The sequence below is a fragment of the Aotus nancymaae genome, unplaced genomic scaffold, assembly GCF_030222135.1.
Source record: "Aotus nancymaae isolate 86718 unplaced genomic scaffold, 86718_ANA_hifiasm-v0.15.2.pri h1tg000006l, whole genome shotgun sequence".
Classification (NCBI taxonomy): Eukaryota; Metazoa; Chordata; class Mammalia; order Primates; family Aotidae; genus Aotus; species Aotus nancymaae.
The window spans coordinates 79,751,780-79,779,779 of NW_026988417.1; the positions used below are offsets into that span (position 1 = coordinate 79,751,780).

Genomic DNA, 28,000 nt, shown 5'->3' on the forward strand with positions numbered 1-28,000 from the left:
CAGCCTCCCAAAGTGCTGGAATTACAGGCGTGAGCCACTGCGCCCGGCCACATGTGTCTGTCTTTACAGAGTGAAAATACAAGGCATTCCATGTTTAACCTTATGTGTCTTTTAAATTCTCTCGAAGCTTGTATTACATCTATAATCAAAAAATATTTTCAATTTCTTAAAAGTAATAATCATCTGAGAAAAGTGCCCCATTTATTATAAGAGCTATGTGTTTCCCACCCCTCCAGTGCACCAGAGGACCTACCCAGAGTCAAGAAGTCACGTAGGTCTGCGTCGCCCTGCAGTATGAGGTGACATCTCCTCTACTCAGAGTCCTAACTCTTCTTAAATTAAAACCCACAACATAAGGATGAGTTCCCATCATGCGGGATTTTACCTACTGCCAGGTACTATTTGCTGCATGGGAAGACAAGAACACACAAGGCAGCTCACTGATACGTTACGTTAACCCCCAGAAGAAACTTCCTCAAATGGGCATCTCCAAAAGTGATCCTATCACAATTCACAATCCACATGGAAATATAAATATTCTAACATTGGACATTGAAATATTCACACTGGCCCTAACAACAAGATTCATGTGTCAGCTGCACACTGTCTTTACTGGCTGCTGAAAACAAAGGGGGCCAGTCCAGCCAAGTCCCTGCTATTCACATGAAGTGACGTGGCCAATTGACTCGAGAGCCCTGTGGCAATCCACTGGGTCTGGTGGCCCAGGAGTGACAGCACCTTCTTCATTCACCTCCAAGAAAGCATTGGTCTCTTTGGAAGAAGTTGAGTTCCTCGTATGGCTGACTTCTATACAATCTGAGTTCTTTTTTCCATGTTTGTTCTTCGATCTCCTCTTGTACGTCTGATATGCTAGGTGTTAAAACATACAAGTATTAAACATCACTTTAACAAAAGAGTCTAATTTGGTGACACTGTACAATCGCCAGTCCTTCAGGTGTTTGTTTGGGTGGCATCATGTATGTATAAACACCCAGGAAAAAGAAGAGGGGAAGAGAGAAAGCTATGGAACAGAAGGATTTGCTGTATCAGAATGGCTCTTTTGTCTGGAATAGACCATTTGTGATTGAGACTCACTCATCAGGTTGCTGACAGCTCACACACTCATACATTCATTCACTCATTCATTCATTCACTCATTCAGTCAGTCAGTCAGTCAGTCAGCTGGCAAATCCTGCGAGTGCTTACTAAGAGTAGGACATTCTCCTGGGCTCTGGGCTGGAGCTGGGAATGAGCCAGACAAGATGCTAAGTTCAGTCTCTCCATGAAAAGGAATGAAAACTTGGATCTGAGACCAAGAGTTTGACTCTAACAGGATTTCTCTTATCTGTTGGAGAAATTGAACCCCAGGTATTCCTTATATCGTTATATGGATTGTTATATAATCAGTATATAATAATAACAACCAGCAATCAGAATATAATCAGTTATACCAGTCATCATTGAGTCTTACTCAGACCCTGTTCCCTAACAACAGTAAAAATTAACCATGGCCCAAGATTAAAATATATGTGTGTATGTGAACACACATATATTTTTTTTCTTTTTCAACTTTTATTTTAGATTCAGGAGGTACATGTGCATGTTTGTTTCTTGGGTATATTATGTAATGCTGAGGTTTGGGAAACAGATAATCTTATCACCCAGGTAGCTAGCACAGTACCCAACAGTTTGTTTTTCGACCTTTGCCCCTCCCTCCCTCTTCTAGTAGTCCCCAGTGTCTACTGTGGCCGTCTTTATGTCCATGAACACCCAATGTTTAGCTCCCACTTATAAGTGAGGTATTTGGTTTTCTGTTCTTGTGTTACATGTATTTTTAAAATTTAGCCTCTGTGAACCTACATAATAGTTGACTCCAAAGTAATGTATATTTGGCTGCACATATCTGTACATACATATATATGTTTTGGTATTTGTATGTGTGTAATATTTTATATTTGAAAAATATTTCACAGCCATTCAGCACAAGTCTCAGTCACAGAAACGCTGAAATAACTTGGCACTTGGGAGACCTCAAGGCTTTTAATGAGACATAACAAATCAATGCTTAAGTGTAGCAAATGTCATTTTGGAGCTGATGATTGCTCGTGGAGATCTTGTCTTAACAAGTTATGAAGTGTAAGTTCTGATAGTAGATTCACTTTTGTGAAGCGTATTTGTTTATAATTATAAGCTCACTTTCAGATGGTTTTTTATATTTTTCTGTAAAACTCCCACTTGTGCCAAACTATCCTGCTCATGTGCCTTATCATCCCCAGAAATGTCAGGCTTTTAAAAAATGTATCTCAGGGGCAGCAAATGCAAGTTTGGATTGAAAAAAAGTCGGTAAGTTGGGCTGAACAATTTTCCGTCAGCTATTTCCTACCCAATGGGAGTTCACCCACCTGCAACGATAAGAAATCCATGTATCAGCTGGAAGAGTCCATAGGCCAGTGGGAAACTCAACATCTTGACCAAGTGCTCAGCAGTGAAAGATAACTGGAGCATGGTGATGCACATCTGAATATTCTGAGCTCCAGTTTCTAAGGAAATCGTTCTGCACCTACCGATAAGAAAATGCTTCAAGAGTAACGCACTAGCAATAAAAACTATTCTCACATTTTCTCATATGCGTCGTAACAATTAGAAGCTAAGACCTCGGGCCACTGAAAATGTGTACTCATTCCACAGTCATTTGCTGAGTGCCTACTCTGCAGGTGGTCTTCTGAGAGGCACGGTGGAGTTGGGCTTTGCAAACACTGCCCTAGGAATTAGAGTAGAAACACAAGATAAGCACACAGGAAAGGTTCGGCAACAACACAAGACAAAGTATGACCAAGGGCCACGCAGATGTAGAAATTCAGAAAATGGCAGAAGGGGTGAGAGAAGGCTTCACAGAGGAGTAGGATTAAAGGGTGGAAAAAAATAGAAGAGACTTTTTATGAAGGGGAAATATTATAGAAATTAAAGTTCCAGGGACAGGTGTGAGTGTGGCCTATTCAGCAGGCGTTGCATATACTGTCAGCCAATCTGCACAGAGGAGAGGATTGGAGGAGATGAGAATGGAAGGTTGAATTAGATTTATGAGGCTGGATGTGGTGGCTCACACCTGTAACCTCAGCACTGAGAGGCAGAAGCAGAAAGATTGCTTGAGCCCAGGAATTCAAGACCAGCCTAAGCAACAGAGTAAGACGCTGTCTCTATAAAAAGAAAAAAATACATATATATTTTTTAAAGAGATATGAAACAATATAAACTAAATAACACTTCAAAACAAATAAACACAGCCGGGGCAGTGGATTCATGCCTGTAATCCAAGCACTTTGGGAGGCCAAGGTGGGTAAGGAGGTAAGGAGTTCAAGACCATCCTGGCCAACATGGTGAAATCCTGTCTCTATCAAAAATACAAAAATTAGCCAAGCATGGTGGCACACGCTCCTGTAATCCCAGCTACTTGGGAGGCTGAGGCACAAGAACCGCTTGAACCCAGGAGGCAGAGGTTGCAGTGAGCCAAGATCATGCCATTACACTCTAGCGTGGGCAACAAAGGTCTCAATAAATAAATAAGCAAACAAACACAAAAACCCTAAATAAAGACCAAATATCTAAAATGGTTGTCTTTGATGAAAGAGTTTAGTAGTAATTTTTCTTTTTGCTTTCCATTTTCCTATATTTTATTGGTTTTTTTGACTGCATAAAATGAAATAAACCTCATTTGAAAAAGACGAAGGAGGGAAGAGAGGGAAGTCATGGGCAGGACCTTGAAAGCTGAGGTAAGCAGTTTCATGTCTCCAATTTATAAAGGGAGCCTGTAGGGTTTTATACGTGGAAGTGAGGAGATAAAAGAGGTGCTTCAGAAAACAAGCAAGCATCTATGTGCAGGCTGGACTGGAATGGGGAGGTAACGAGGGTGTGTAATGAGGGGGTGAAAATGCTATCAATGATACAGGGCAAGCTCTTTGTTCATACTTTATTTCTACATACGCTATTGCTTGCTACACTTGCCTCAAACCACCCTCACTTTTTTCAGACTTTTGTCAAAAATTCAGTATGATTAAGCTGGAACTCACACCTGCACCATTCATGAGCCAGATCTCAGTCCCGACCTTTGTCAGACCATTGGGTATGAACAAGATGAGACTGTGAACTTCATCTTGCCAGAGGACACTTTCCATCCAGATCCAATCACATTCTGACCACTTAACAGACTATGTTCCTAATTGTTGGATGGAAACAAACCCAGGTCCAAATCCTAACGCCACCATTCTCTAGCACTGTGAATTTGGTCAAGTCACTTAACTTCTCTGAAGGGTCTACTCAACAGTAGAACGAGGGTAGTGACAGGATCTACTTCTCAAGCTTGTAGTAAGAAGTAAATGAGATAGATGGGGTAAAGCCTTACCCAGTGCTTAGTAAAACCCTAAATGTTCCCCAAGTGGATTGGAAGTAGCATAAAACCAATTTAAAAATTCCCAACTTTCACCTTTCGAATTCAGCTACATAGTTTACTTTTCTTTAATAATTTTTTCCGCTTTTACAAGTAGTACATATTTATTGAAAATCTTCAAAAATATACCAAGGAAATACTAAAGAACTAAAATTATCCTTAATCTCTTACTCAAAATTAAACATTGTTACCATATGGTGTATTTCTTCCAGTATTTTTTGATGCATGGAATTCTTTTTGCTTTCTTCTACAAAGTGGAAATCAAATGCATGTCATTTTCTATTCTTTTTAAATTTGAATTTATCTCTTGAGTATTTTCCAAAATCAATAAAATTGATATATCATATCCATCATATGGATACATCAGGAATTAAATATCTCTCTATTGTTACATATTTAAATTTTTTCTATTTTTAGATCTATAAATAATATTAAATTATCTTAGTACATCAATATTCGTGTGCATATATGATAGTGCTAGCTTCAGAACAGACTTTTTAAAATTAAAAGTATTGAATTAACTAATATAAATATTGATAAGGCAATTGATGTGACACTAAATTGCCTTCCAGAGAGTTAATACCAACATATGTCTCCTCTATTGCTGCAGGATAATGCTCAACTCATTGTGGGCATACCAACACGTCATATCATTTTTAATGTTTCACAGTCTTTATAAACTATACGCCCTGATTCGGAATGATAATATGTAAGACAAATCCCTACTATTTCTCAAGTATGTCTCTTTTCTCTTATTGCCTCTTATAATTAGCAACTTTTTAAAAATTTGGCACCAACAATGCATAAGGATTTGATCTCTTGGAACTTGCTCATGCCCTAGAATGTGCCCTATATTTAGTGAAATAATCTCATTCCTTCTGTTTAATCATTAGAATAAGAAAAGAAATATATCCAGATCTCAACAAGTTGTATTAACACCTCAATCTTCATTTCACAAATTACAACTTCCCATCAATTTGGCCTTTGCTTTAATTTACATAAAGAATTAATAGGACATTTTCCATGAATCGCCATGAATGACCCTCTTTTATGCTTAGTTATCCTGCTCCATTCCACTATGTCAGTAAAACTTTTCATGTCTCCTGACACAGCAGCAAAGCCTACCAGCGGCAGTGTGTTAAATTTACCTTCTGCAGAAGAAGTTTATGGATAGTTTAGCTATACCTTTGCCAAGACTGGTGGGTAAAAAGTGCCAGCAGAAAACCCGTGACATGGCCGATCAAAGGAAAGATGAAACTGATGGTCAGAAGGGTGATGTCTGAATTCCAAGATCCTTTTGCCAGGACCACACCAGCAACTGCGACCACCAGAAGGAGGAGCCCACCAACAACGGCCCCAATCTGAAGCAAACAATAAAATAAATGTGTATAAACTCAGAGTTTTTGGCTCTATGATACAAAGTCCATCAAAGTTGTAAAATGCTTGAGATCTAGACTTTTTAGAATAAAGAAGGGACTTGGAGATGATTGAATCCAATTTCATTTTGTATAGGAGAAATCTGCGTTCCAGAGTGGTCAAGTAACTTGCCTATGCTAGAAATTGGTGGAGTTTGAAACAAATCTAAGTCTTCGTTTAGCATATCTACTTTTCTTTTCAAGTAGAAGATTTTGTGAAAAGGATTCGGTAGGAGAGTCTTTTGTGGGTAGGACAAAAGTGTAAAATGAATGGGATCTAACAATAAGCTTCCAACACCCCTGCACACACTTCTACGAACCTCTGCTGGTGATATCCAGTCTCACACTTGCCCCGCCTGACCATCTGCCTCCCCTCCAACCACCCCTTCAAACTCCAGCAGCTGCCTGCTGCTTTGATGCCTGCCTGTCTCCCCTCCAAATAAAATTTAACCATTCTTCACTGGACAATCTGAGCCAATACGATCACATGAGAAATACTGATGGAGAGCTCCATCCTCTCTCAAATAGTTACTGTCTCTTACTTTTATTGTTTAACAACAACAGAAACAAAAAGCCAACAATAACAAAAAAAATTGAATAGTTTGAGTTTTAGATAAAATAGGAAGGAAGCATGGCCTAGGGTACTTTGTGAAAATCAGGATGTTGGCAAGCTCCTGTTCATATCATGTAGATAGTAAACTATGTACCTAGTTACAGTGTCAACCTTGACGTTAAATGATTCAGGATGTGAAGAAAGGTGGTCATAGGAAACTAAAGAAGAGAACAAACCAACAGAATGACCCAATAGACCTTAAATGTGTTCTGGGTCATTTTTACTGTTCAAATACAGAGACAGACTAGATCCCTGCCTAAGAGAAAGATACTAAAACATAAGAAGGCCTCTCGGCCAGGTGCAGTGGCTCACATCTGTAATCCCAGAACTTTGGGAGGTCAAGGTGAGAAGATCACCTGAAGTCAGGAGTTCAAGACCATCCTGGTCAACATGGTGAAATCCTGTCTCTACTAAAAAAAATACAAAAATTAGTACATGATGGCACATGCCTGTAATCCCAGCTACTCAGGAGCCTGAGGCAGAAGAATTGCTTGAACTTGGGAGGCAGAGGTTGCAGTGAGCCAAGATCACACCATTGTACTCCAGCCTGGGCAACAGAGCAGGACTGTATTTCAAAAAAAAAAAAAAAGCCTCTGAATGTAACATCCCCTCTTCCTCTCTCTACCAAAGATTTCAAAGTTTAAAATCCACCAAGAGCAAATGAGGAACACTTAAATTTGCTCAGAAAATATGTCAGCTCTAAAATTAAAATAGGACTAAGAACAGGGAATAAAGATACACTAAAGTAACAATTACATTAGCCTAGTTTTTTTTTACTAAGGTGCTCTAGAATATTTATGCATATTATTATTTTGCCATAAATCCTATGAGATACCCAAAAGAAAAGAGTTTTAAATCTGCTCTTTATAGAAAATAAAACTGACATATAAAAAATGTATCTGGGCCCCGTCTCTTTCTCCACCATCGTGGTGTGCACTTAACTCCACCTCTCGCCATGTCTTCTCACAAGACTTTCAGAATCAAGCAATTCCTGGCCAAGAAACAAAAGCAAAATCATCCAATTCCCCAGTGGATTCAGATGAAAACTGGTAATTAAATCAGGTACAACTCCAAAAGGAGACACTGGAGAAGAACCAAGCTGGGTCTATAAGGAACTACATATGAGATGGCACACATATTTATGCTGTCTGAAGGTCACAATCATGTTACCAAATCAAGTTGAAAATGGCACCATCTGGAGAGATGGACTCATTTCCTCTCTGGATCTGTTATGAACACCTTAGTTGGCTAGGTTCAGTAATAAATATGTGAGACCTTTCATTTCCAAAAAACAAAAAAAATTTATCTGGTGGCTGAGTGCAGTGGCTCACACCTGTAATCCCAGCACTTTGGGAGGCTGAAGCGGGCAGATCACAAGCTCAGGAGATCTAGACCATCCTGGCTAACACGGTGAAACCCCGTTTCTACTAAAAATACAAAAAATTAGCTGGGTGTGGTAGCACGTACCTGTAGTCTCAGCTACATGGGAGGCTGAGGCAGAAGAATCACTTGAATCTGGGAGGCAGAGGTTGCAGTGAGCCAAGATCACACCACTGCACTCCAGCCTGGGCAACAGAGCGAGACTCTGTCTCAAAAAAAAAAAAGATGTATCTGGTTTCTCTATTGACTGATGGCCTAATAGAAGAGCTGGAAACTCCAAAATCATAATTTTTGTTATTGTTAAATGCCCTTTTTTTAAAAAAAATCAAAGATAGAGTACTTGAAAAGCAAGACGTTTCTGTGATCATTTCCCTCCTCTTGTTTTCTAAACAAAATCGTAACTACTACACTGGAAATTTTCTCCTACTGAAATAACAATAATAAATGTGGAAAAGGGGCCAGGCACAGTGGCTCATACCTGGGATCCTAATACTTTGGGAGGCCAAGGCAGGAGGATCCCTTGAGGCCAGGAGTTGCAAACTAGCCTGGGCAACATAGCAAGATCCTGTCTCTAAAAGAAAAATGTCTTTTTATTTGCAAGGCGAGATGGTGCATGCCTGTAGTGCTAGCTACCTAAGAGCTTGAGATGGGAGCATCATTTGAGCCCAGGAGTTCAAGGTTGCAGTGAGCTATGATTTTGCCATTGCACTCCAGCCTAAGTGACAGAGCAAGGCCCTATTCAAAGAATTAATTAATTAACTAATTTTTAAAAATAAATGTGGAAAAGATGGGACTTTATTCCATGAGTACAGCTAGAAAAAAGGAGAATGAGCCGGGTGCGGTGGCTCATGCCTGTAATCCCAGCATTTTGGGAGGCTGAGGTGGGCGGATCACCTGCGGTCAGGAGTTCGAGACCAGCCTGACCAATATGGTGAAACTACATCTTTAAAAAAAAAAAAAGGAAAAAAGGAGAATGCAAATCAAGGGTGCACTATCGATGTTAAAGTCATCCATATGCAATACAAATGTACTATAGTAAGCCATCCTCCAGCTCTCTGTGCCCAGTTGATTTGTCTGCTCCTGTCATTCTCCATCACACTGAAGGAATGTGGGAGTTATTCAGCCTTATGCCTAACTGGGAAAACAGTGTCCATTGGCACAGGCATATGGAGTGGCAATGTTCTGTGAGGTAGAGCCAAATGGCAAAAGCTTTAACTGAGCCAAACCATAAACCACAAAACAAAATTAACTGAGATTTACTACCTGAAACTCTAAATAACCCCAAATTTTTCTTTGTAAATGTAAAATATCACTAATACATTTTTCAAATCTTCATGAAAGCCACACATATTTCCTAATATCTGCTAAAGTGATACATAATCTGAAAAAAACATGGAAAGCACCCTAGGAGATTGACATCACTGTTAAGAATGCCCCCTCTTCACATTTTTTTGGTTTTGTTTTTTAAAGATGAGGTCTCACTCTGTGACCCAGGCTTGAGTGCAATGGCACGATCATGGCTCACTGTAGCCTCAACCTCCTGACCTCAAGCAATCCTCCCACCTCAGCCTCCCAAAGTTTTGGGATTACAGATACGAGCTACTGCCCCTGGCCTCTTGAGTTATTTTTAAAAGCTGTTTAGCAAAAACATTTGCTTGTTTCTCCAGCAGACAAAGGGCAAGATTGCGAAGACAAGAGGAGGTAGAAAGTTCTAGTCACAGTCATCCCATAGCTAGACTCCTCAGTGCTTTATGGATGATTTTATTTAAACGGTCTTATTCATGTGGTCAGCAGCCTTGCTCATGTGTACAAACTACAGCTTTGGCAGTGCTCCCAGGAATGCTTCTGCAAGATAGCCCTTCCTCCTACTCTTCCAAGAAACCAGCCGTATTCCTAAACACGGGTCTCTATTTCACGCTCACTTGAACTGCTTCTGCCTCAAGAGCGCCTGTGTGAAGCCTTGTGCATGGATGGGCCTGGGCTCTAGTGTTTTCACACAGGCTTTAGCTTTTCTGACATTAAATCAATAGTTGTTTGTTTTCCAGGGTGCCAAAAGCCTCAGAGTACAGGCCTATGGAAGTGGCAGAGCAAGGCTTACAGGGTGGAGAAAATATGATCTCTGGATCCAAAACCGCAGGACGTGTAAGGAGAATTTCTGGGTGTGGGGCTGTATTGGAAAATCTCACTTGTCCCAGCCACTGCTCACTTCTGTCTTTCAGGGCCCTGAGTCTGAGGATGTGCCAACAGTGGCCATGGAGTTGCTCACCTTGAGAATGATTTTGGATTGTTTTGGCCACCTGTAATTCACATAGACACCGAAGGCCACAGGGACGGTCAGGCACACAAGGGTAATTCCTAAAGAGAAGAATAATCCATCAGAGGGTTTTCCCTCATCCTGACTGCACAGTCCTTCTCGACAACTTCTATTTCAATTAGATAACAGCTTTAAAAGGACGTTTTCCCATGCCACTTTCCAGATCTGGACAAATGCCTACAATATTGGCTCCAAAGTTGTATAAGCTGCTCATAACATTTTGAGTCTTAATTGTTTGTGAGTGCCTTTCAGAACATATTATCAAAGCAGAATACATTAACTTACTGATCAGAAAAAAAGTTGCACATAAAATCACGGTTTCTAAATTAAGGTTTCTCTCAAATTTTACAAATTCATTGGGATCCAGCTGTTGTGAGGAAGTGGTTTCATTCATGGTTTTGAACTATGGGCCATGGGTTGTAAGCCCTCAAGGTGCTTGCCTGAGACACCAGATTGACACTGAGAGTCTTAAAATCATAGTGTCTATCACTTCTCCAAAAACTGACCAGACTAGAAAAGGCAGATCATTTCACCACATTTCTCTTCTAAGCCTGGTGAACCCACAGAGATCTTTAAGACAAGGGCAGACTTTAATGAGAAATAATACTCAGGAGAGGAGATCATGAAAGAGACATGAGTATGATTGTGACATATGGATGAGTTTTAATAATCAGTAAGAATGGGCCAGGTGTGGTGACTCACACCTGTAATCCCAGCACTTTGGGAGCCTGAGGCAGGAGGATCATGAGGTCAAGAGTTCAGGACCAGCCTGGCCAAAATGGTGAAGCCCTGTTTCTACTAAAAATACAAAAATTAGCTGAGCGTGGTGGCAGGCACCTGTAATCCCAACTACTCAGGAGGCTGAGGCAGGAGAATCACTTGAACCCTGGAGGCGGAGGTTGCAGTGAGCCAAGATTGCACCACTGCACTCCAGCCTGGGCAACAGAGCAAGACTACATCTCAAAATAATAATAATAATAATAATAAGTAAGAATTATTTATGTTCAACCTACAAGAAAAAGTCAAGTTTCGCAGGCAAGGTGAAAGGTAAGTCACAGGAAGGTCTAATTAGAGCAATTAGATACAGTTAAACCTTGAAGCATAAAGAGTCAAATTGCTTCATAGTCTAATTATATAAGGGTTTGATTATTGTTTTTTCAAAATAAATTATCTGACTTTTTTTTTCAAAAATGCACTCTTGTAGGGGTGAAAAGTTTGCACTTTGTAGTCAAATTCCTGGGTTAGAACTCCAGTTCTGTGCCTACCAGCTGCATAATCTTTTTCTTTCTTTCTTTCTTTCTTTTTTTTTTTTTTGAGACGAGTCTCAAGATCTGTCACCCAGGCTGGAGTGCAGTGGTACAATCTTGGCTCACAGTGGCAGCCTACACCTCCCAGGTTCAAGTAATTCTCCTGCCTCAGCCTCCTGAGGAGCTGGGACTACAGGTGTGCACTGCCACACCCAGCTAATTTTTTTTTTTTAGTAGAGATGGAGTTTCACCATGTTGGCCAGAATGGTCTCGATCTCCTGACATCATGATCTGCCTGCCTCATCCTCCAAAGTGCTGGGATTACAGACGTGAGTCACTGTGCCCGGTCACCAGCTGCATAATCTTGATCAAGTTACTAAACCTCTTGAAGCCTGAAGACCTAGGAGACTGAACTGGTAACAGAATCTATACTGTAGTGTTCTTTAAGGAATTAAATTAGGTACTACAAAAAAATTCCCTGCATAGTTATGTAATTAACAACAGCTATTAGTGTCATCACTATTACTGTTAGTCCTCCATTTCACAGGCCCATACAGACCTATGTTCTGGAAAGGAATGGTGAGATTCTGCTGAAGACTCCAGGACCAAGTGTAGAGATAGATGCAGAGTGGCATCATTCCCAAGGCAGCCACGGTGGAGCAGGTTGTCATACTGATGCTGAAAGTAAAATTAATACAATGCTTAGGAGGGAGCACTGGATGTGAAGAATTTAGTCTTTACCAAAAGCAACTCCTGGGACACAATTTTCTGGAGATTACATGGACTAAGCTCCTTGGAGCTCATTTCTCACCTATTATTTAAGAAATGATGGCTGTATTTGTGGTCTACAAAGAGATTTCCAACAGTTCCTGTCATCCATCAATTACCTCATATTTATTTTACTTTCTACTTGCCTTAAACATTCTGCTATGCACTGTAGGAATCTTTTCTTAGCTAGTTCCTTTTTATTGAAGTATAATCCACTAGCTATAAAATTCATCATTTTAAAATGTACAATTCAGCAGATTTTGTTCATTTATTTGTTTGTTTTGTTTTTTTTTTTGAGGCAGAGTCTCACTCTGTCACCCAAGCTGGAGTGTGGCGGCGCAATCTCCGCCCACTGCAACCTCCACCTCCCGGATCTCCCAGATTCAAGCAATTCTCCTGCCTCAGCCTCCTGAGTAGCTGGGACTACAGGTGTGTGCCACCATACCCAGTTAATTTTTTTTTTGTGTGTGTATTTTTTTAGTAGAGACGGGGTTTCACCATGTTAGCCAAGATGGTCTCAATCTCCTGACTTCATGATCTGCCCACCTTGGCCTCCCAAAGTGCTAGGATTACAGACGTGAGCCACTGTGCCCGGCGAGTTAGCAGTTTTAGTATAGTCACAAGATTATGCAATAATAGCACCATTTCAGGATACTTTCATCACCCCAGAAAGAAACTTCGTCCCCATTTGCAGTCACTCCCCAATCCCTCCTTCCTCCAGCCCTTAGCAAGCACAAATCTACCTTCTGTCTTTATAGGATTACCTATTCTGGACATCTTATATGAACAGAAACATATATGTGGCCTTTTTTGTGTGTCTAGTTTCTTTCCCTTAGCATAACACTGTCAAGGTTTGATAATAGTTTGAATGTTTGTCCTCTCCAATTATCATCTTGAAATTTGATTCCCAGTGTTGGAGGTGAGGCCAAGTGGGCAATGTTTGGGTCATGAGGCAGATCCCTCATGAATGGGATGGTGTTATTCTCGTGAAATTCACTGAGTTCTCATTCAGTTCTTATGAGCTCTAGTTGTTAAAAAGAGTCTAACACCTCCCTCCCCTCTCTTACCATGTGATGCCTCCTCCTCTTCCCCTTCCACCTTGAGTGTGGGCTTCATGAGGCCCTCAGCAGATGCAGATGCTGGCACTATGCTTCTTGTGTATAGCCTGCAGACCACAAGCCAAATAAACCTGTTTTCTTTAGAAATTACTGAGCCTCAGGTATTCCTTCATAGCAACACAAATGGGCTAAGACAAGGTTTATCAATGTTTTAGCATATATCAGAACTTCATTCTTTTTCTGTCCTTATTTTATTAATATAGTGTATCACACTGATTTTTCTGTGTATTGAACCAACCTTGCATTTTGAAATAAATCATATTTGGTCATGGTGTATAATCCTTTTTTTATGTTGCTAGATTCAATGTGATAGTATTTTTATTGAAGAATTTTGCATGTATATTCATAAGAAATATTGGTCTGAAGTTTTCTTGTGATATCTAGTTGTGGTACCAAGGGGATTGGAATTGTATTAGGCTATTTGCATTGTCATAAAGAAATACGTGAGGCTGGGTAATTTATAAAGAAAGGAGGTTCACAGTTCTGCAGGCTGTACAAGCATGGTTCCAGCATCTGCTCCTGGTGAGGACCTCAGGAAGCTCACAATCATGGCAGAAGGCTAAGGGGGAGGGGGAGCAGGCATCTCACATGGCCAGAGTGGAAGAAGAGAGAGTGAGAAAAGGGAGATCCCAGACTTTTAAACAACCAGATCTCATGTGAACTAACTGAGCAAGAACTCACTTATCACCAAGGAGATGGCATTAACCATTCATGAGAGATCCACGCTATGATCCAAACATGTCCCACCTGGTCCCTCCTCCAATACTGGAATCACATTTCAACATGAGATGTGGAGAGAACAAACATCCAAACCACATCAGCAAGTTAGAATGCCACAAAGCTGACTAAACACCTGCCCGGTGTGAAGTGTTAATAAATATACATCAGGAAGGAGTCACCAAACACCACATGCCATAAACTCCACATTGGTTAGAGCAGTGACCCCCACAGTCGCTGACCTTCAAACAGAGCAAGTTGGTTAGGACAAGGGAGGGTACAAAACCATAGAGAAAGGGAATTGATGTGAGATGCTTGACTGAATTACAAATTCTGTTCTGATTCTGATATTGTGTGATCCTGATTAGAAACTGGGATTGGGCCAGGCTTGGTGGCTTACACCTGTAATCTCAGCACTTTGGGAGGCCAAGACGGGTGGATCACCTCAGGCCAGGAGTTCACCAGCCTGACCAACATGGTGAAACCCCATCTCTACAAAAATGCAAAAATTAGCCAGGCATCATGGTGGGTGCCTACAATCCCAGCTACTCAGGAGGCTGAGATAGGAGAATCGCTTGAACCCAGGAGGTGGAGTTTGCAGTGAGTCAAGATCACGCCACTGCACTTCAGCATGGGCTACAGAGTGAGACTCTGTCTCAAAAAAAAAAGAAAAAGGACCTGAGATTGAAGTAGAGTGATGAGTTAGAGTATGAAGTAAGATTTTTCGGCTTCAAAATGATGGTGTGATAAAAAAGCTGAGTCACTGGCATCAATTTGAGGGGCTGTGTTAAGTTGGGTGATAGTGGGACATCCAGTCTTTGGTGAACACACCTGGAAAGATTTCTAAAAGACAATTAGTCTGTTTATCTTCATCATTATTGGAATTGTCTCTGGCCACCTTGGAAAGTGAAATTAAGTCTGTGAGTTGGATGAACCAAATCAAAACCAACAGCCATGCTACAAAGCTTTACCAGGAGAACAACCGAGACCATCCAAAGCGAGTTGTGGTCTTTGTTTAACAAACCCGGAATGATTTCTACTAGAACATTGGTTCGTCTATCTCTACTATTATTGATGTTAATTGTCTCCAGGTAAAAAGACTAACACATTTTAAGTGCGACAGATCTTAAGACTTTGTAAGTACCTAATGTCTGTGGTGGAGGGAATAGTCTTTTGGTTTGGAGTCCTCAAAAACTGTGTATTGTGATTATTGCTGTGGTCTGAATGTGTCCTCCAAAATTCATTGGTTGGAAACTCAATCCCTAAGGCAACAGTATTGAGAGGTGGAGCTTTCTGGGAGGTCATGATAAATCCACCTTTATGAATGAATTAATGCCATTTTAAAAGGACCCCACCAAGGAAGTTGGTTCCTTTTTGCCTTCTCTCTTCCGCCACATGAAGAGCAAGAAGGCCCTCACCAGACAATGGATGCCAGCACCTTAATCTTAGACTTCCCAGCCTCCAGAATGTGAAGCAATAATTTTTCTTCTCTATAAATTACCCAGTCTCAGGTATCCTATATAGCAGCACAAAATGGACTAAGGCAATTACTATACTGTTATTGCATTATATGAACTAAGTTACTGCTTCACGCATTTGTAATATATTATGGGGATTTTGTTTGGTTTTTGTTTTTCTGTTTTTGAAACAGAGTCCCACTCTATCACCCAGGCTGGAGTGCATTGGCGCAGTCTCAGCTCACTGCAGCCTCCATCTCCCGGGTTCAAGTGATTCTTCTGCCTCAGCCTCCTGAGTAGCTGGGATTACAGGCTCTGGCCACCACGCCCAGCTAATTTTTGTATTTTTAGTAGAGATTGGGTTTCACCATGTTGGCCAGGCTGGTCTCGAGCTCCTGACCTCAGGTGATCCATCTGCCTCGGCCTCCTAAAATGCATAAACCACCATGCCCAGCAATAGTATATCGTGTTTTTATATTTTCCAAATATATATTTTTAGTCTACATTTTTTATGTAGAGAAAAGCACTTAGTTACATGAACTGATAGTTAATATTACATCTATTTTAAGGCTTCCTTTGCTCTAGACTGGTGAGAGGAAGAAGAGCCCATGATGCGTGTGGACAAAGAACAGAGAAGTGCGTGGGTAAAACATCGTGTTGTACACCATAAATATATACGATTTTAACTTGTCAATTAAAAATAAACTTTAAAAAAGAAGTCAGTGGAGAGCTGGGAGGTTCTATTTCATGAAAGCTAAGAAAAGAGAGCTCCCAAATGCAGGCTAAATGCCAACAAAAATCAGGGAGAATGAGAACTCAAGAAATAGATTTAGTACCATGCAATCTTCCCCCTACTTTTTGGTGCCTTCCATCCCAAATCTATTCTTTCCATCTCAGTCCCACTCCCAACCCCCAAGCTAAGGCTGTATTTTGTACCTACCTGAGTGATAGAACCAGTGAAAGCATGCATTAGTAAAATTAGGGGAAAGAAAATAAATGGAAATAAGATACCCATCAGACCTGTAAAATATTTTATCTTTCAATTTGCTGGGGAAAAAAGTGCACACTCTGTTTAAGCATGTACGAACCGCTTATAGACACTGTGCTCATTCTGTGTTCAAGGTACAAATGATTGACAGACTGAGAAGCAGACTATCCTTCTGCTCTGCAAAGGAGAGGGAGGAAGCCCTTCATATGTCAGGGTCTTCTGCAGAGACAGCAAGGGTCCTTCAGCACTTTATTGGGACTACAAGTCATCTGTCACTCTTCCTCCTAATATATATCACCATTGCTTCCAACCAATTACCCTGCCTATAAAATAATACATCTATGACTACTTCAACATTTTCTGCCAGAAGAATGTTTATACTCTTGACAAAGCAGCATCTATTTCACTTCAATGATACTAAAAAGATTCCCTCTGTGCTCTCACTCATTGCTGGTAAAAATGGGACACCACGAAAGGTGTCTGGCATTATCTAGGAAAATTAGGGATCCTGCTTCTAGGATTCTGAATTCATGGCCCTCTGGACACAGTTTTATTGACATTAGCTTATGAATTATACACATGCTGTACCCTACACAAGTGCCATTCATTACACAAGTGCCTATGTACTTGTCCCTCTGTGCCAGAATGAGCAGCATGAGAGCCAGGTCCTATTTTCCTCTCCATCTCTAGGACCTGGCATAGTTTCACGCTGCAGCACATTGGAAGAGCTCGTTAAATGCTTATGAAATAAATGCATGAATCAAAGAATGAGCCAATGTCAACACACTGGTGCTATGAAACTGTTCTCTGTGTCTCCTCCATATGTCATGTATCTGCAGGTGAACATTGGTAAAAATCTTAGTGAAATGACCCTTTATATTTAGTTCAAATGGTAAACAGCCTCATAGCAATCCGGAAAAAGAGACTTTCTATAAAATTATGCTCTTCCAGGACAAAAGCAAGCAAAATTTTAAGAAGCAAATATTTAGCTGATTGGTGTTTGTTTCAAAAATCCAGGCTTAGATAACTTCCAAGCATTTATATGTATCCTTCTGCTCTTGTTTTTCTTTTAAGCAGTCCATTTATTTCATGCTCTTTTGTTAAGTCAATAGGATTTTTTTCTTTCATTATTATTTCTTTTTAAAGGAAACAGACCAGGTGCAGTGCCTCATGCCTGTAATTACAGCAATTTGGGAGGCTGAAGTGGGAGGACTGCTTGAGACCAGGAGTTCAAGAGCAGCCTGAGCAACATAGGGAGACCCTGGTCTCTACAAAAAAAAAAGGTACAAAAGTTAGCTGAATGTGGTAGTGCACACCTCTGGTCCTTGCTACTCAGGAGGCTGAAGCAGGAGGATGGCTTGAGCTCAGGAGTTTGAGGCTGCAGTGAGCTATGATCACATCACAGCACTCCAGCCTGGGGGACAGGAGGTGACCCTGTCTCTAAAAATAAAAAAAGGATATGCAGAATATACCTTATTCTACAAGTTGGTTGCTTTTTTTCCCACTCCATCTATCACAAACATCTTCTCAGATCCGTATATTTAAACTTACTCTTTTAAAGAACTGCAAAGTAGGCCACAATCTAAATATGCCCTAATTTGTTTAATCACTTCATTAACAATAGGTAAGTTGCTTTTAATTTTTTGAGTTATAAATAATGTTATAATAAACACTCTCATATATATTTCACTTGAAATGATTCTTTTCTTTCTGTGAATTTCCCAAGGTGGAGTTGCTGTGTAAAAGTCTGTGTTTTTTGTTTTAATACATACTTCCAGATTACTTTCCAAAAAGATTGTTACATTTCACAATCTTACCTACTCTGGATGTGACCAGACCTTTCTAATTATCATGACAGCAATGAAAAATTGATCTCACTCCTGTTACACTCTTTTGTTTTGAGATGAGTCTCACTGTGTCACCCAGGCTGGAGTGCAAGGGTGTGATCTTGGATCACTGCAACCTCTGCCTCCCAGGTTCAAGCAATTCACTCTGCCCCAGCCTCCTGAGTAGCTGGGATTACAGGTACCCACCACTACCCAGCTATTTTTATTTTTAGTAGAGATGGGGTTTCACCATGTCGGCCAGGCTGGTCTCAAACTCCTGACCTCAGGTGATCCACCTGCCTCAGCATCCCAAAGTGCTGGGATTACAGGCGTGAGCCACTGCCCCCAGCCTACACTCTTGAGTCTATCAGGTTGTGCTTTCTTTCACATCAATTGGCTTTTTCTGTGTCCTCCTCTCTAAACAATCTTGCTTGTCAGACTTCTTCTCAACTTGTAGGAGTTCTTTTAAAATTAGGGCACATGTTATCGTGAATAATGCAAGTCTTTTTCCCAAGCATGGTATATATCTTTGACTTTGCTTATGACTTTTGCCATAATTAACACTTATATAGTCAAAGCTGTTTTTTAATGGCTTCTGAGTTTCTTATCTTAAAGACCTACCCCAATTTGAGGGCGTTCAAATATTGCCTTCTACTTTTCACTTTTATACTTATATTTCAACTCACTTAAAATTTATATTTTATATGGTCACAGGTATAAGACTAATCTATTCTTTCTATTAATATATTGAGATGCAAGTGTGTCAATATAATTTACTAAAATAAACCATTTCCACTATACTGAAGTGTCACATTTATCATATATGTAATGTCCAAGTGTATACAAAATATTTTCTGGAAATTCTATTCCAGCTCACTGATAAATAACTTTCTTTTTTCCTGAACAAATACTAATTACAGCGTTTTCATATACGGTAGGGCAAATACCTCCACAAAAATTTTTCTTCTCAAACTTGTCTTAGCAGTTCTTACATATATTTTATCCCATATGAAACCCAAAATTATTTTATCTATTAAGAATGCTTACTTTAAGCATTCTTCTTCCTGACTAGTGGTAATTTAAAAGAAAAAAAAGCAGTTTGCCACAGCTCTCAAACTTCTGTATCCACGAAGTGGATGTTTGGAAAGTTTTTTCCAAATTCCTAGTCTATGATAGAGCTACATTCCTTGGCTCTCCATATTATCAAGTCCTCAATGGAACTCCATATTACATCACTTTACTCTTGAACTCCTGAAAAACCAGCACAGCATTTCCTTACTGGGTGACTTTGGCTCAAACAGAAGAAAGGTGAGATTCATGATCATGGGAAGCAAAGTGAGATTTATCAGACTACTTCTGTATCTGTGATTACCTACGTGATTGCTTCTATCTTTATACAATTTTCAAGCCCATGGTGCTCATGATACTGGTCAAGGATGGCAGGAGGTGATCCTGGTGCTCTGCCAACTGTTATAAATACCAGCAAAGCTGGAAGAGTACACAGGGAATGCCTGTGAGTGCAGTGGAAAGTCATGCCTTGTATTTTCAGTCATGAAATTCCGATGTAGCATAAACAGAGGATGTGGCTAAGTAGATCTCTTCACTTGTCATATAGGAAAATTTTTGGCAAAATCTAACTTCAGTATAACAAGATTCCACTTGCATTAAGAAGAATGGCATCATCATCTTCAAACTATTACAGAAAATAATGAGACATATTCAGCAAGTCTGGACAAACAGTAAGTCTTGAACCCTCCCTTAAAGAAGGGAAATTACATACATACACATTACATTAAAATGCAGTGTCAACAACATTTTGCAATTGGAGATTAAGTTATTCATATGTTATTGTGATTTCAAAAATCCCATAAAATCAGGAACTCCGACTCTCAAAACTATGAAAATATACACTTCCTTTCTGACTAAAAGAAATAAAAAATTATCCAACTAATCAGATGGACATGGAGTGAGCTATAAGATCATACCAATAGACTTGACCCTATAAAAGAGTTCAAGATGACTGGGCGCCGTGGCTCACACCTGTAATCCCAGCACTTTGGGAGGCCGAGGTGGGTGGATCACCTGAGGTCAGGAGTTCGAGACCAGGCTGGCCAACATGGAGAAACCCCATCTCCCCATCTCTACTAAAAATACAAATAATAATAATAATAATAGCTGGACGTGGTGGCAAGCAACTGTAATCCCAGTTACTCAGGAGGCTAAGGCAAGAGAATCACTTGAACCCGGGAGGCAGAGGTTGTGGTGAGCTAAGATTGGGCCATTGCAATTTCCAGCCTGGGTGATGGAGTAAGACTGTCTCAAAAGAAAAAAGAAAAGAGTTCAAGGACCAATTTTCCATCCCTAAATATAAATGTTACCCTCATCTGCTGCCTTCCAATAATAATGAGTATTCATTGAGCATTATGTGCTAGGTGTTATGCCTCATGCTTTTACATATATATATATTCTCTTTTCATTTACACAATAACTCTATGTGTGGGTATTATTTCCATTTAATAAATAAGGAAACTAAAGTACAGAGAGACACAAAAGCTTACATGAAGTCTCATGGATTCAGTCTCAGTTCTGTCTCCAAAGCATTAAATGCAGAAGAGCTTCAGTTTTCCACCAAGACATGTCAGATAGACCTGAACCATTTGAAGTCCTATTTCCAGGTTCTCTACTGAAGAAGTTCAAAGGTCAAAGTTAGCCACTGAGCTCCACAGGCTCACCACCACCCGTGGTCAGAATCCTTTGTCTGCAGCTAAGAACATAAATACATCATTAGGGAAGACTGAACCTCTCATATATGTCAAAAGTTCTCAACTAAAGACAGTGGGAGGCCGGGCAGAGTGGCTCACACCTATAATCCCAGCACTTTGGAAGCCCTAGGTGAGAGGATCACTTAAGTCCAGTAGTTCAAGACCAGCCTGGACAACATAAAGAGACCTCGTCTCTATAATAAAAAATTAGCTGGGCATGATGGTGCATGCCCGTAGTCCCAGCAGTACTGCTCAGGAGGCTGAGGTGAGAGGACCACTTAAGCCCAGGAGGCCAAGATTTCAGTGAGTCATGATCGTACCCCTACACTATAGCCTGATGACAGAGTGAGACCCCATCTCAAAAAAAAAAAAGAAAGAAAGACAGTGGGAGCTGGAGTTACATCAATAAATGCAACTCTTTCTTTCTTTCTTTATTTCTTTTTCTTTTTTTTTTTTTTGAGATGAATTCTTGCACTGTTGCTCACCAAGGTTGGAGTGCAGTGGCGTGATCTAGGCTCACGGCAACCTCTGCCTCCTGGATTCAAGTGTTTCTCCTGCCTCAGTCTCCTGAGTAGCTGAGGTTACAGGTACACATCACCATGCCCAGCTAATTTTGTATATTTAGTAGAGATGGGATTTTGCCATGTTAGCCAGGCTGGTCTTGAACTCCTGACCTCAAATGATCTACCCACCTCAGCCTCCCAAAGTGCTGAAATTACAGGTGTGACCACCATACCTGGCCCGGACCTCTTTTCAGGGGTAGTTTTTGTAATATACACAGGCAATCAGAAACTGTCGTCATTCACTCATGTTGACTGAGTGCCTACCACTACCAGGCTAGCACTGCACATACAAAGATGAACAAGCCTTCCAGGAGCTTACAGACATCGTAGGAGAAGCAGACAAGTAGCCCAGCTATTGCAGTGCTTTCCAACAGATGATAAGGAAGAGTCAAATAATTGGGATTATGGAGACAGACAGGAGAAACTAGGGAAGGGAAAGGGGGACATCTGGACTTCACATTTTGCTTTGCTTTTCCTGTAGTCACAAAATACTTAATATTTAACCTCAGATCCACTCCTAAGAATACACTCAAGAGAAATAAAAGGTGGGACTCAGCAGCATTATTCACAATTGCCGAAAAGTAGAAACAATCCAATTGTCCATTGATGGATGAATAAATAAAACATGACGTATACATATTATGATATTATATATAGGGTTAGGGTTGTGCATACAGCTCCTCGAGCAGAGACTAAAACACAGACCCGAGGACACGATGTTCTTTTGCCTGCCTCATATAATAATAATAGTTATATCACATTTTATACCAGGTGAGATTCTAAGCACTTTAGATATATTAACCCATTCAATCCTCTCAACAGCTCGTGATGTAGGAATGCTTCTCATTTTAGAAGTGAGGAAACTAAAGCATAAAAAATGTGCTTAATCTACCAAAATGATCCAGTCAGTAGGTGACTGGTCTGCTTGCTGTTTCCAGAGCACTTAACTACTACACCACACTGCCGGATCTTAATTTTCATGTCCTACTCTTAAAAGTAGGAATTTTGTTTATCTCTAGTAGAATATACTGGGGGGAAAAATACCCCCCATTCTTCACCCCTCTCTTATCCATGTACACTGTAATGTGACTTGGCAGCTCAGCCCATTAGGAGGCAAAATCTACTTTCCCAATCCATGAAGCTAGACTGGCCTTGCAGTCTACATTGGCCAATGCAATGTGGTAGAAGGATGAGGATCTAGTTTCAAGCCAATGCTTCAAAAGACTTTTTCTGCTTTTCCTTTCTGAGAACCCTGCTGTAGCCATGTGATTAGGTCTAGGCTAGTCTACTAGAAACTGAGAGATCGTGTAGTAAGAGTGTCTAGTTGTCCCGGTTGAAGCCACCTGCATTAGTCCATTTTCACACCGCTGTAAAGAAATGCCCGAGACTGGGTAATTTATAAAGAAAAGAGAGTTAATTGACTCACAGTTCCACATGGCTGGGGAGGCCTCAGGAAACTTAACAATCGTGGCAAAAGGTAAAGGGGAAGCAAACACCTTCTTCACAAGGCAGCAAGAGAGAGAACGAAGGAGGAATTTCCAAACACTTATAAAACCATCAGATCTCGTTAGAACTCACTCACTATCATGAGAACAGCATGGGGGACACCAACCCGATGATCCGATCACCTCCCTCCCTTGACACTCGGGGATTACAGGCCCCTCCCTCGACACATGGGAATTACGATTCAAGACGACATCTGAGTGGGGACACAGAGCCAAAGCATGTCACCACCCACAACCAGTCTACATTTAACCAACTCCCAAGCATGTCAACGAACCAGCCACGACCAGCCAAATTCAGCCCAGAGCAGGATAATGTTTAAGGCTCTTCATACATATCAGCCAACTGCTTTCTAGAATAGCTATAAGGAAGGACAACATCATGGCTGGAGGAGACAGAGTAAGGCCAGTAGCACTGAAGGCTGTGGGAACAACATGGGCAAAAGAAAGCTGGAAGAGTGTGGGGTATGCTCAGAGAACTCAGAGCAGCCCATTTTGACTAAAAACCATTGTTCTTAAGGCGGCTAGCAGGATAAAAGAACTTGGAGAAGTCAAGTAAACTGGCTGAGTAGTTTCTGCCGCTTTAGTAGGTGTTGAGAGCCCTTTTACATACAACATGTTCATTTTCTCTTCACAGTACCATGAGGGAAATGTTATAATCTCCACTTACTGCAAAGCCATAATGAAGAGACTAAAGCAGAGAGCAGCACTTTCATTGTTGTGAAAATACAATTAGCCAAGAAAGAAATTGTGAGGGCCTGGCCTGAAGAAGTTAGTGGAGATCAACGGGAAGCAAGAACAGTGAGCAACACAGCAAGAGGAGGGGCTGCAGGGCTTGGCAGTGCATTGAGCGGCCACGGTGAGAATGAGGATAGTCACAGGGCAAGGCTAAGACGACAAGCCCAGGCAACTGCAAGAGGATGGGTGTCATCAATCATCTCATATGCAGAATGCACAAACCGGTTCAAACCAATGGATTCTGAAATGCCTGTGTGGGGTGAACACGTGGAGACCTTCGAGTGCACTGCATGAAGCACTGAGTGAAGGCATGAGAAACACATTCAGGGTCATCCGCAGGGAGCTAAATCTCAACTTCCTCACAGGTAAAATGAAGATGTTGTACTAAATGCTCTTGGATTGTATCCAGCATTAAAAGCAGATAGAACTCATATCAATGACGATCCACTGAGTTTTGCTTAAAGCTGATTTTGTTCGTAATCAATTGTGAAGAAATGTAATTACTTGGATATTGTTTCACACTGTACTGGATCTTCTCCTATTTGAGTTTCTAGTGAAAATTGATTTTATACCTTTTTTGTACCTATATGCTTTTAAAAATCTATTATTTAGTTTTTGATTTTTGTTTTGTTTTGTTGGTAAGACTCAAAATCAAAATTTGGAAAGAAAAGAGGAAAAGTAGCTAACATTTATTATACAACTACTATGTGCCTGACATCCTGAATACACACACACACACACACACACACACACACACACAAGTAAATATTTCCTCCATAAAATATAGTCTTGTGTCAGCAGGTCATGGTAGCTCATGCATATAATCCCAGCACTTTGGGAGGCCGAGGTGAGCAGATCACCTGAGGTCAGCAGTTCGAGAACAGCCTGGCCAACATGGTGAAACCCCATCTCTACTAAAAATACAAAAATTAGCCTGGCATGGTGGTGGGTGCCTGTAATCCCAGCTACTCTGGAGGCTGAGGCAGGAGACTCACTTGAACCCAGGAGGCAGGAATTGCAATGAGCCTAGATTGTGCCATTGCACTCCAGCCTGGGTGACAAGAGCAAAACTCCTCCCCGTGTGTGTGTGTGTGTGTGTGTGTGTACATATATATACATATATATGTATGTGTGTGTGTGTGTGTGTGTGTGTATATATATATATATATATATATAGTCTTGTGAGAAACAAATTTAATGCCAAATTTAATCTAAGTCAAAGGTGAATTAAAGATAGAGTTGGCAAAAGAAAATAAAATTAGCGCCAGGCCAGTGGCTCACACCTACAATCCCAACACTTTGGGAGGCCAAGGTGGGCAGATCACAAGGTCAGGAGTTCGAGACCAGCCTGGCCAACATGGTGAAACTCTGTCTCTACTAAAAATACAAAAATTAGCTGGGTGTGGTGGCACGTGCCTGTAGTCCCAGCTACTCAGGAGGCTGAGGCAGGAGAATCACTTGAACCTGGGAGGCGGAGGTTACAGTGAGCCGAGATTGCACCACTGCACTCCAGCATGGTAACAGAGAGAGACTCCATCTCAAAAAGAAAAGAAAAGAAAAAATTAGCTTTATTTTTCATAGATTAACCATTCAATTCATTGATGTTTTTATTACAACTAATTGACGAATAAGAGATTAAGGTACTAAGTGTTCTATCTCCCAGAAGGCTTTGAGAATACTCATTTATGATGCTACTCAAAACAGAAGATCTAGTTGTGTTGCTAAATGTCATGGGGAAATGCGCCTAAACTTCAGACTGATGTAAAACAGATGTGAATTCAAATCTGAGTCCCACCATACTGGTTTGTAGCATTTGGCAAGCTACTTAACCAATCTGAATCACAATTTTCTCAGCTGTAAAATGCAGAATAATAAAAGGTCACTTACAAGGTCACTATGACCGTGAAGAAGAAAATAAGCATGAAAGCCTCTATCTCATGCTTATCGGGAACTTAATAAATATTAGTTTCCTTTTTCTTTCCAAAAACTTTTGGGTCCTGGAATTTATCTCTGATTTAAAAATTTCATGCAAAGAATAACTCTCATTTCCCAGTTAAATAATCAACTTTATTGAATTTGAATTAGCAATCCATATTAGTGGCTTAATGGTAAAATACAAACTTCATCAAGTTATATTTTTTTTCAAATCTCTCATAAGTGGGTAACTGAAAGACACTGCCATAGGAAAGTTAGTTCCTATTCTACATGGTGTGAGCCCATTAAAATCTACAGGTGTCCAAAAAAAATCTATAGGTGAAATGTGTTCCATACACTAAACATTCAGCACATACAGGAAACTAGAAACCCATACCTGCAGCTGACTCTCACTGCTGTCAACTCCCAGCTCAGTCATTACCCCTTGTTCATTCATTCAGGGTAGAGTAAATCTCAACTAAATGACATACACATGAGACAAAGATTTAAATTGTGAAACAGGATGTTCGTAAGTAAGCAAAGAGCCTCGAGAGACCATTGTTTTTAGCTCTTTTTCCAGTGCTAACCCCTCTACTCTTTCCTCAAATGCTCTTTTTTTCCGATCAAAACATGTAATCCAGAAAAGCATGTGACTAATTCATCCTCATTAAAGTGTAAATAAGGGACAAGGCTTAATGTCTCCCAGGGGTATTTATCTACACCATAATAGTGAATAAGGTCACTGGCTTAAAGGGAAGGAATGCAAATCTCGTGATGAATGTTAACCATCTGCAAAGCAACAAGAAAGAACAATTTTAGTCCTGGGAGCCTTCATGTTGCTCCTGAAGTCAAATCAACAGGCTATCCCAGCACTTAAAGCTGGATCTGGCTACCAGCCACCCCTAAAGCTCCCCATCCAGTCCTCCAAAGTACTTCTTTCCTGAAGTAGGTGCTCAGGCATCACTGACTGGAGTTACAGAGGTCTTGTTCTGACTATGCCACCACGACCACAATGGCTGCTACCAAACCACGATGGTGAACTTCTTGGGATTCTTGGCTTAAGTCCTGGGAGTTGTTAAATAGGCCAGTGTAGATAAGAATGAGCTCAAGCTTAGGAATGGCCACTGGGTGAGGTGGAGACCTGCCTCCACTATCACGTAGGAAAGGTATTCCACTGCTCAGAACAGTAGCCAATAAAGCAAAGGATGACCAGCAAAGTAAATTTTGAGCACCGAAAGCCTGCCCACGGCTGAACAAGTCTCTGTGATATTTGCAACATTTCCCCCTAGACTCTCTAAGGAAAGATTGGAAGCCTGTTTAACAAAAGAGTGTCAGTTATTCCCCCCAGGCAGGATGAGAGGCAGACTGCTGAGCTTCCCTGGGGTCACTTACCTGAGATCCATATCTCCATCAACCCAGAAGGTGAAAATGTTAGAGATGGTTCCCCCCGGGCAGCAGCCCATGATGAGAACAGCAATAGCTTGGACTGGCTTCAGAGAGAAGCTGATGGCCAGGAGATACGCTGTAAAAGGCATGAGTCCAAACTGGCAGAGCAGTCCCACAGCAATGCCCCAGGGTCTCCTGATGTGCGACCACAGCTTCCGGATCTCCACGGAACATCCCAAAGAGAACATGAGCAGCCCCATCATCACGGTGGACACCACTGTGAAAACGAGTTCCAGGTTCCCATGTACCTCCAGTCCCACTGGCAACTCCTCCTCTGAACTGTTGGCAGGGCAGGCTGAGCTGCTGGAACAATTGGCTCTCATCTCCTCATCTCCTTGAGGCAGCATTACAAATAAACATCCGCATGACGGCTGGGCAGATCTATCCCACCACGTTTTGTAATAGTGCAACGAAGTCACACGTGGAGAATCATTCCAATAACTGTTGGTCCCAGCGAGGTGATTCATCCTAATCTGATCAATTTTTTCACAAGTGGCATTATAAAAGTCATTATCATGGGCATGAAACATATAATAAACTGTGGTAAGTAAGGCTTTCTACTCCTGTTCTTACTCACCACTGAATATGTATGTGAAATGAGACAAACAAACTTGTTGTCAAGTGGAGTGACCGGGCTGTGTCGTCAGCATCACATTGTGTTCCAGGAAAGGAGGTTGGATGCCAAGAAATAATTTCTCCAAATTCAGTTGGGATTTCAAAGAGCCAGGATGCATAGAAAGAAAGGCTAACTCCAGAAAAAACAACAAAGCCACAGCCGCACCTCGTAG

General features: G+C 40.9%; 1 protein-coding gene and 1 pseudogene across 1 annotated transcript; one reads left to right on the forward strand and one right to left on the reverse strand.

Moving 5' to 3' along the window:
• Nucleotides 1–16: 16 nt before the first annotated feature.
• Nucleotides 17–27,674, reverse strand: SLC10A6 (solute carrier family 10 member 6). Its single transcript, XM_012437667.2, has 6 exons — nt 27,159–27,674; nt 11,973–12,091; nt 10,119–10,207; nt 5,630–5,805; nt 2,403–2,560; nt 17–870 (listed from the first exon to the last, which is right to left on the reverse strand). Exons 1-6 carry the CDS (start codon nt 27,557–27,559, stop codon nt 656–658), a joined length of 1,158 nt encoding a protein of 385 aa, XP_012293090.2. The 5' UTR covers nt 27,560–27,674; the 3' UTR covers nt 17–655.
• LOC105706997 (large ribosomal subunit protein eL39-like) lies at nt 7,428–7,583 on the forward strand (annotated as a pseudogene).
• Nucleotides 27,675–28,000: the final 326 nt, after the last annotated feature.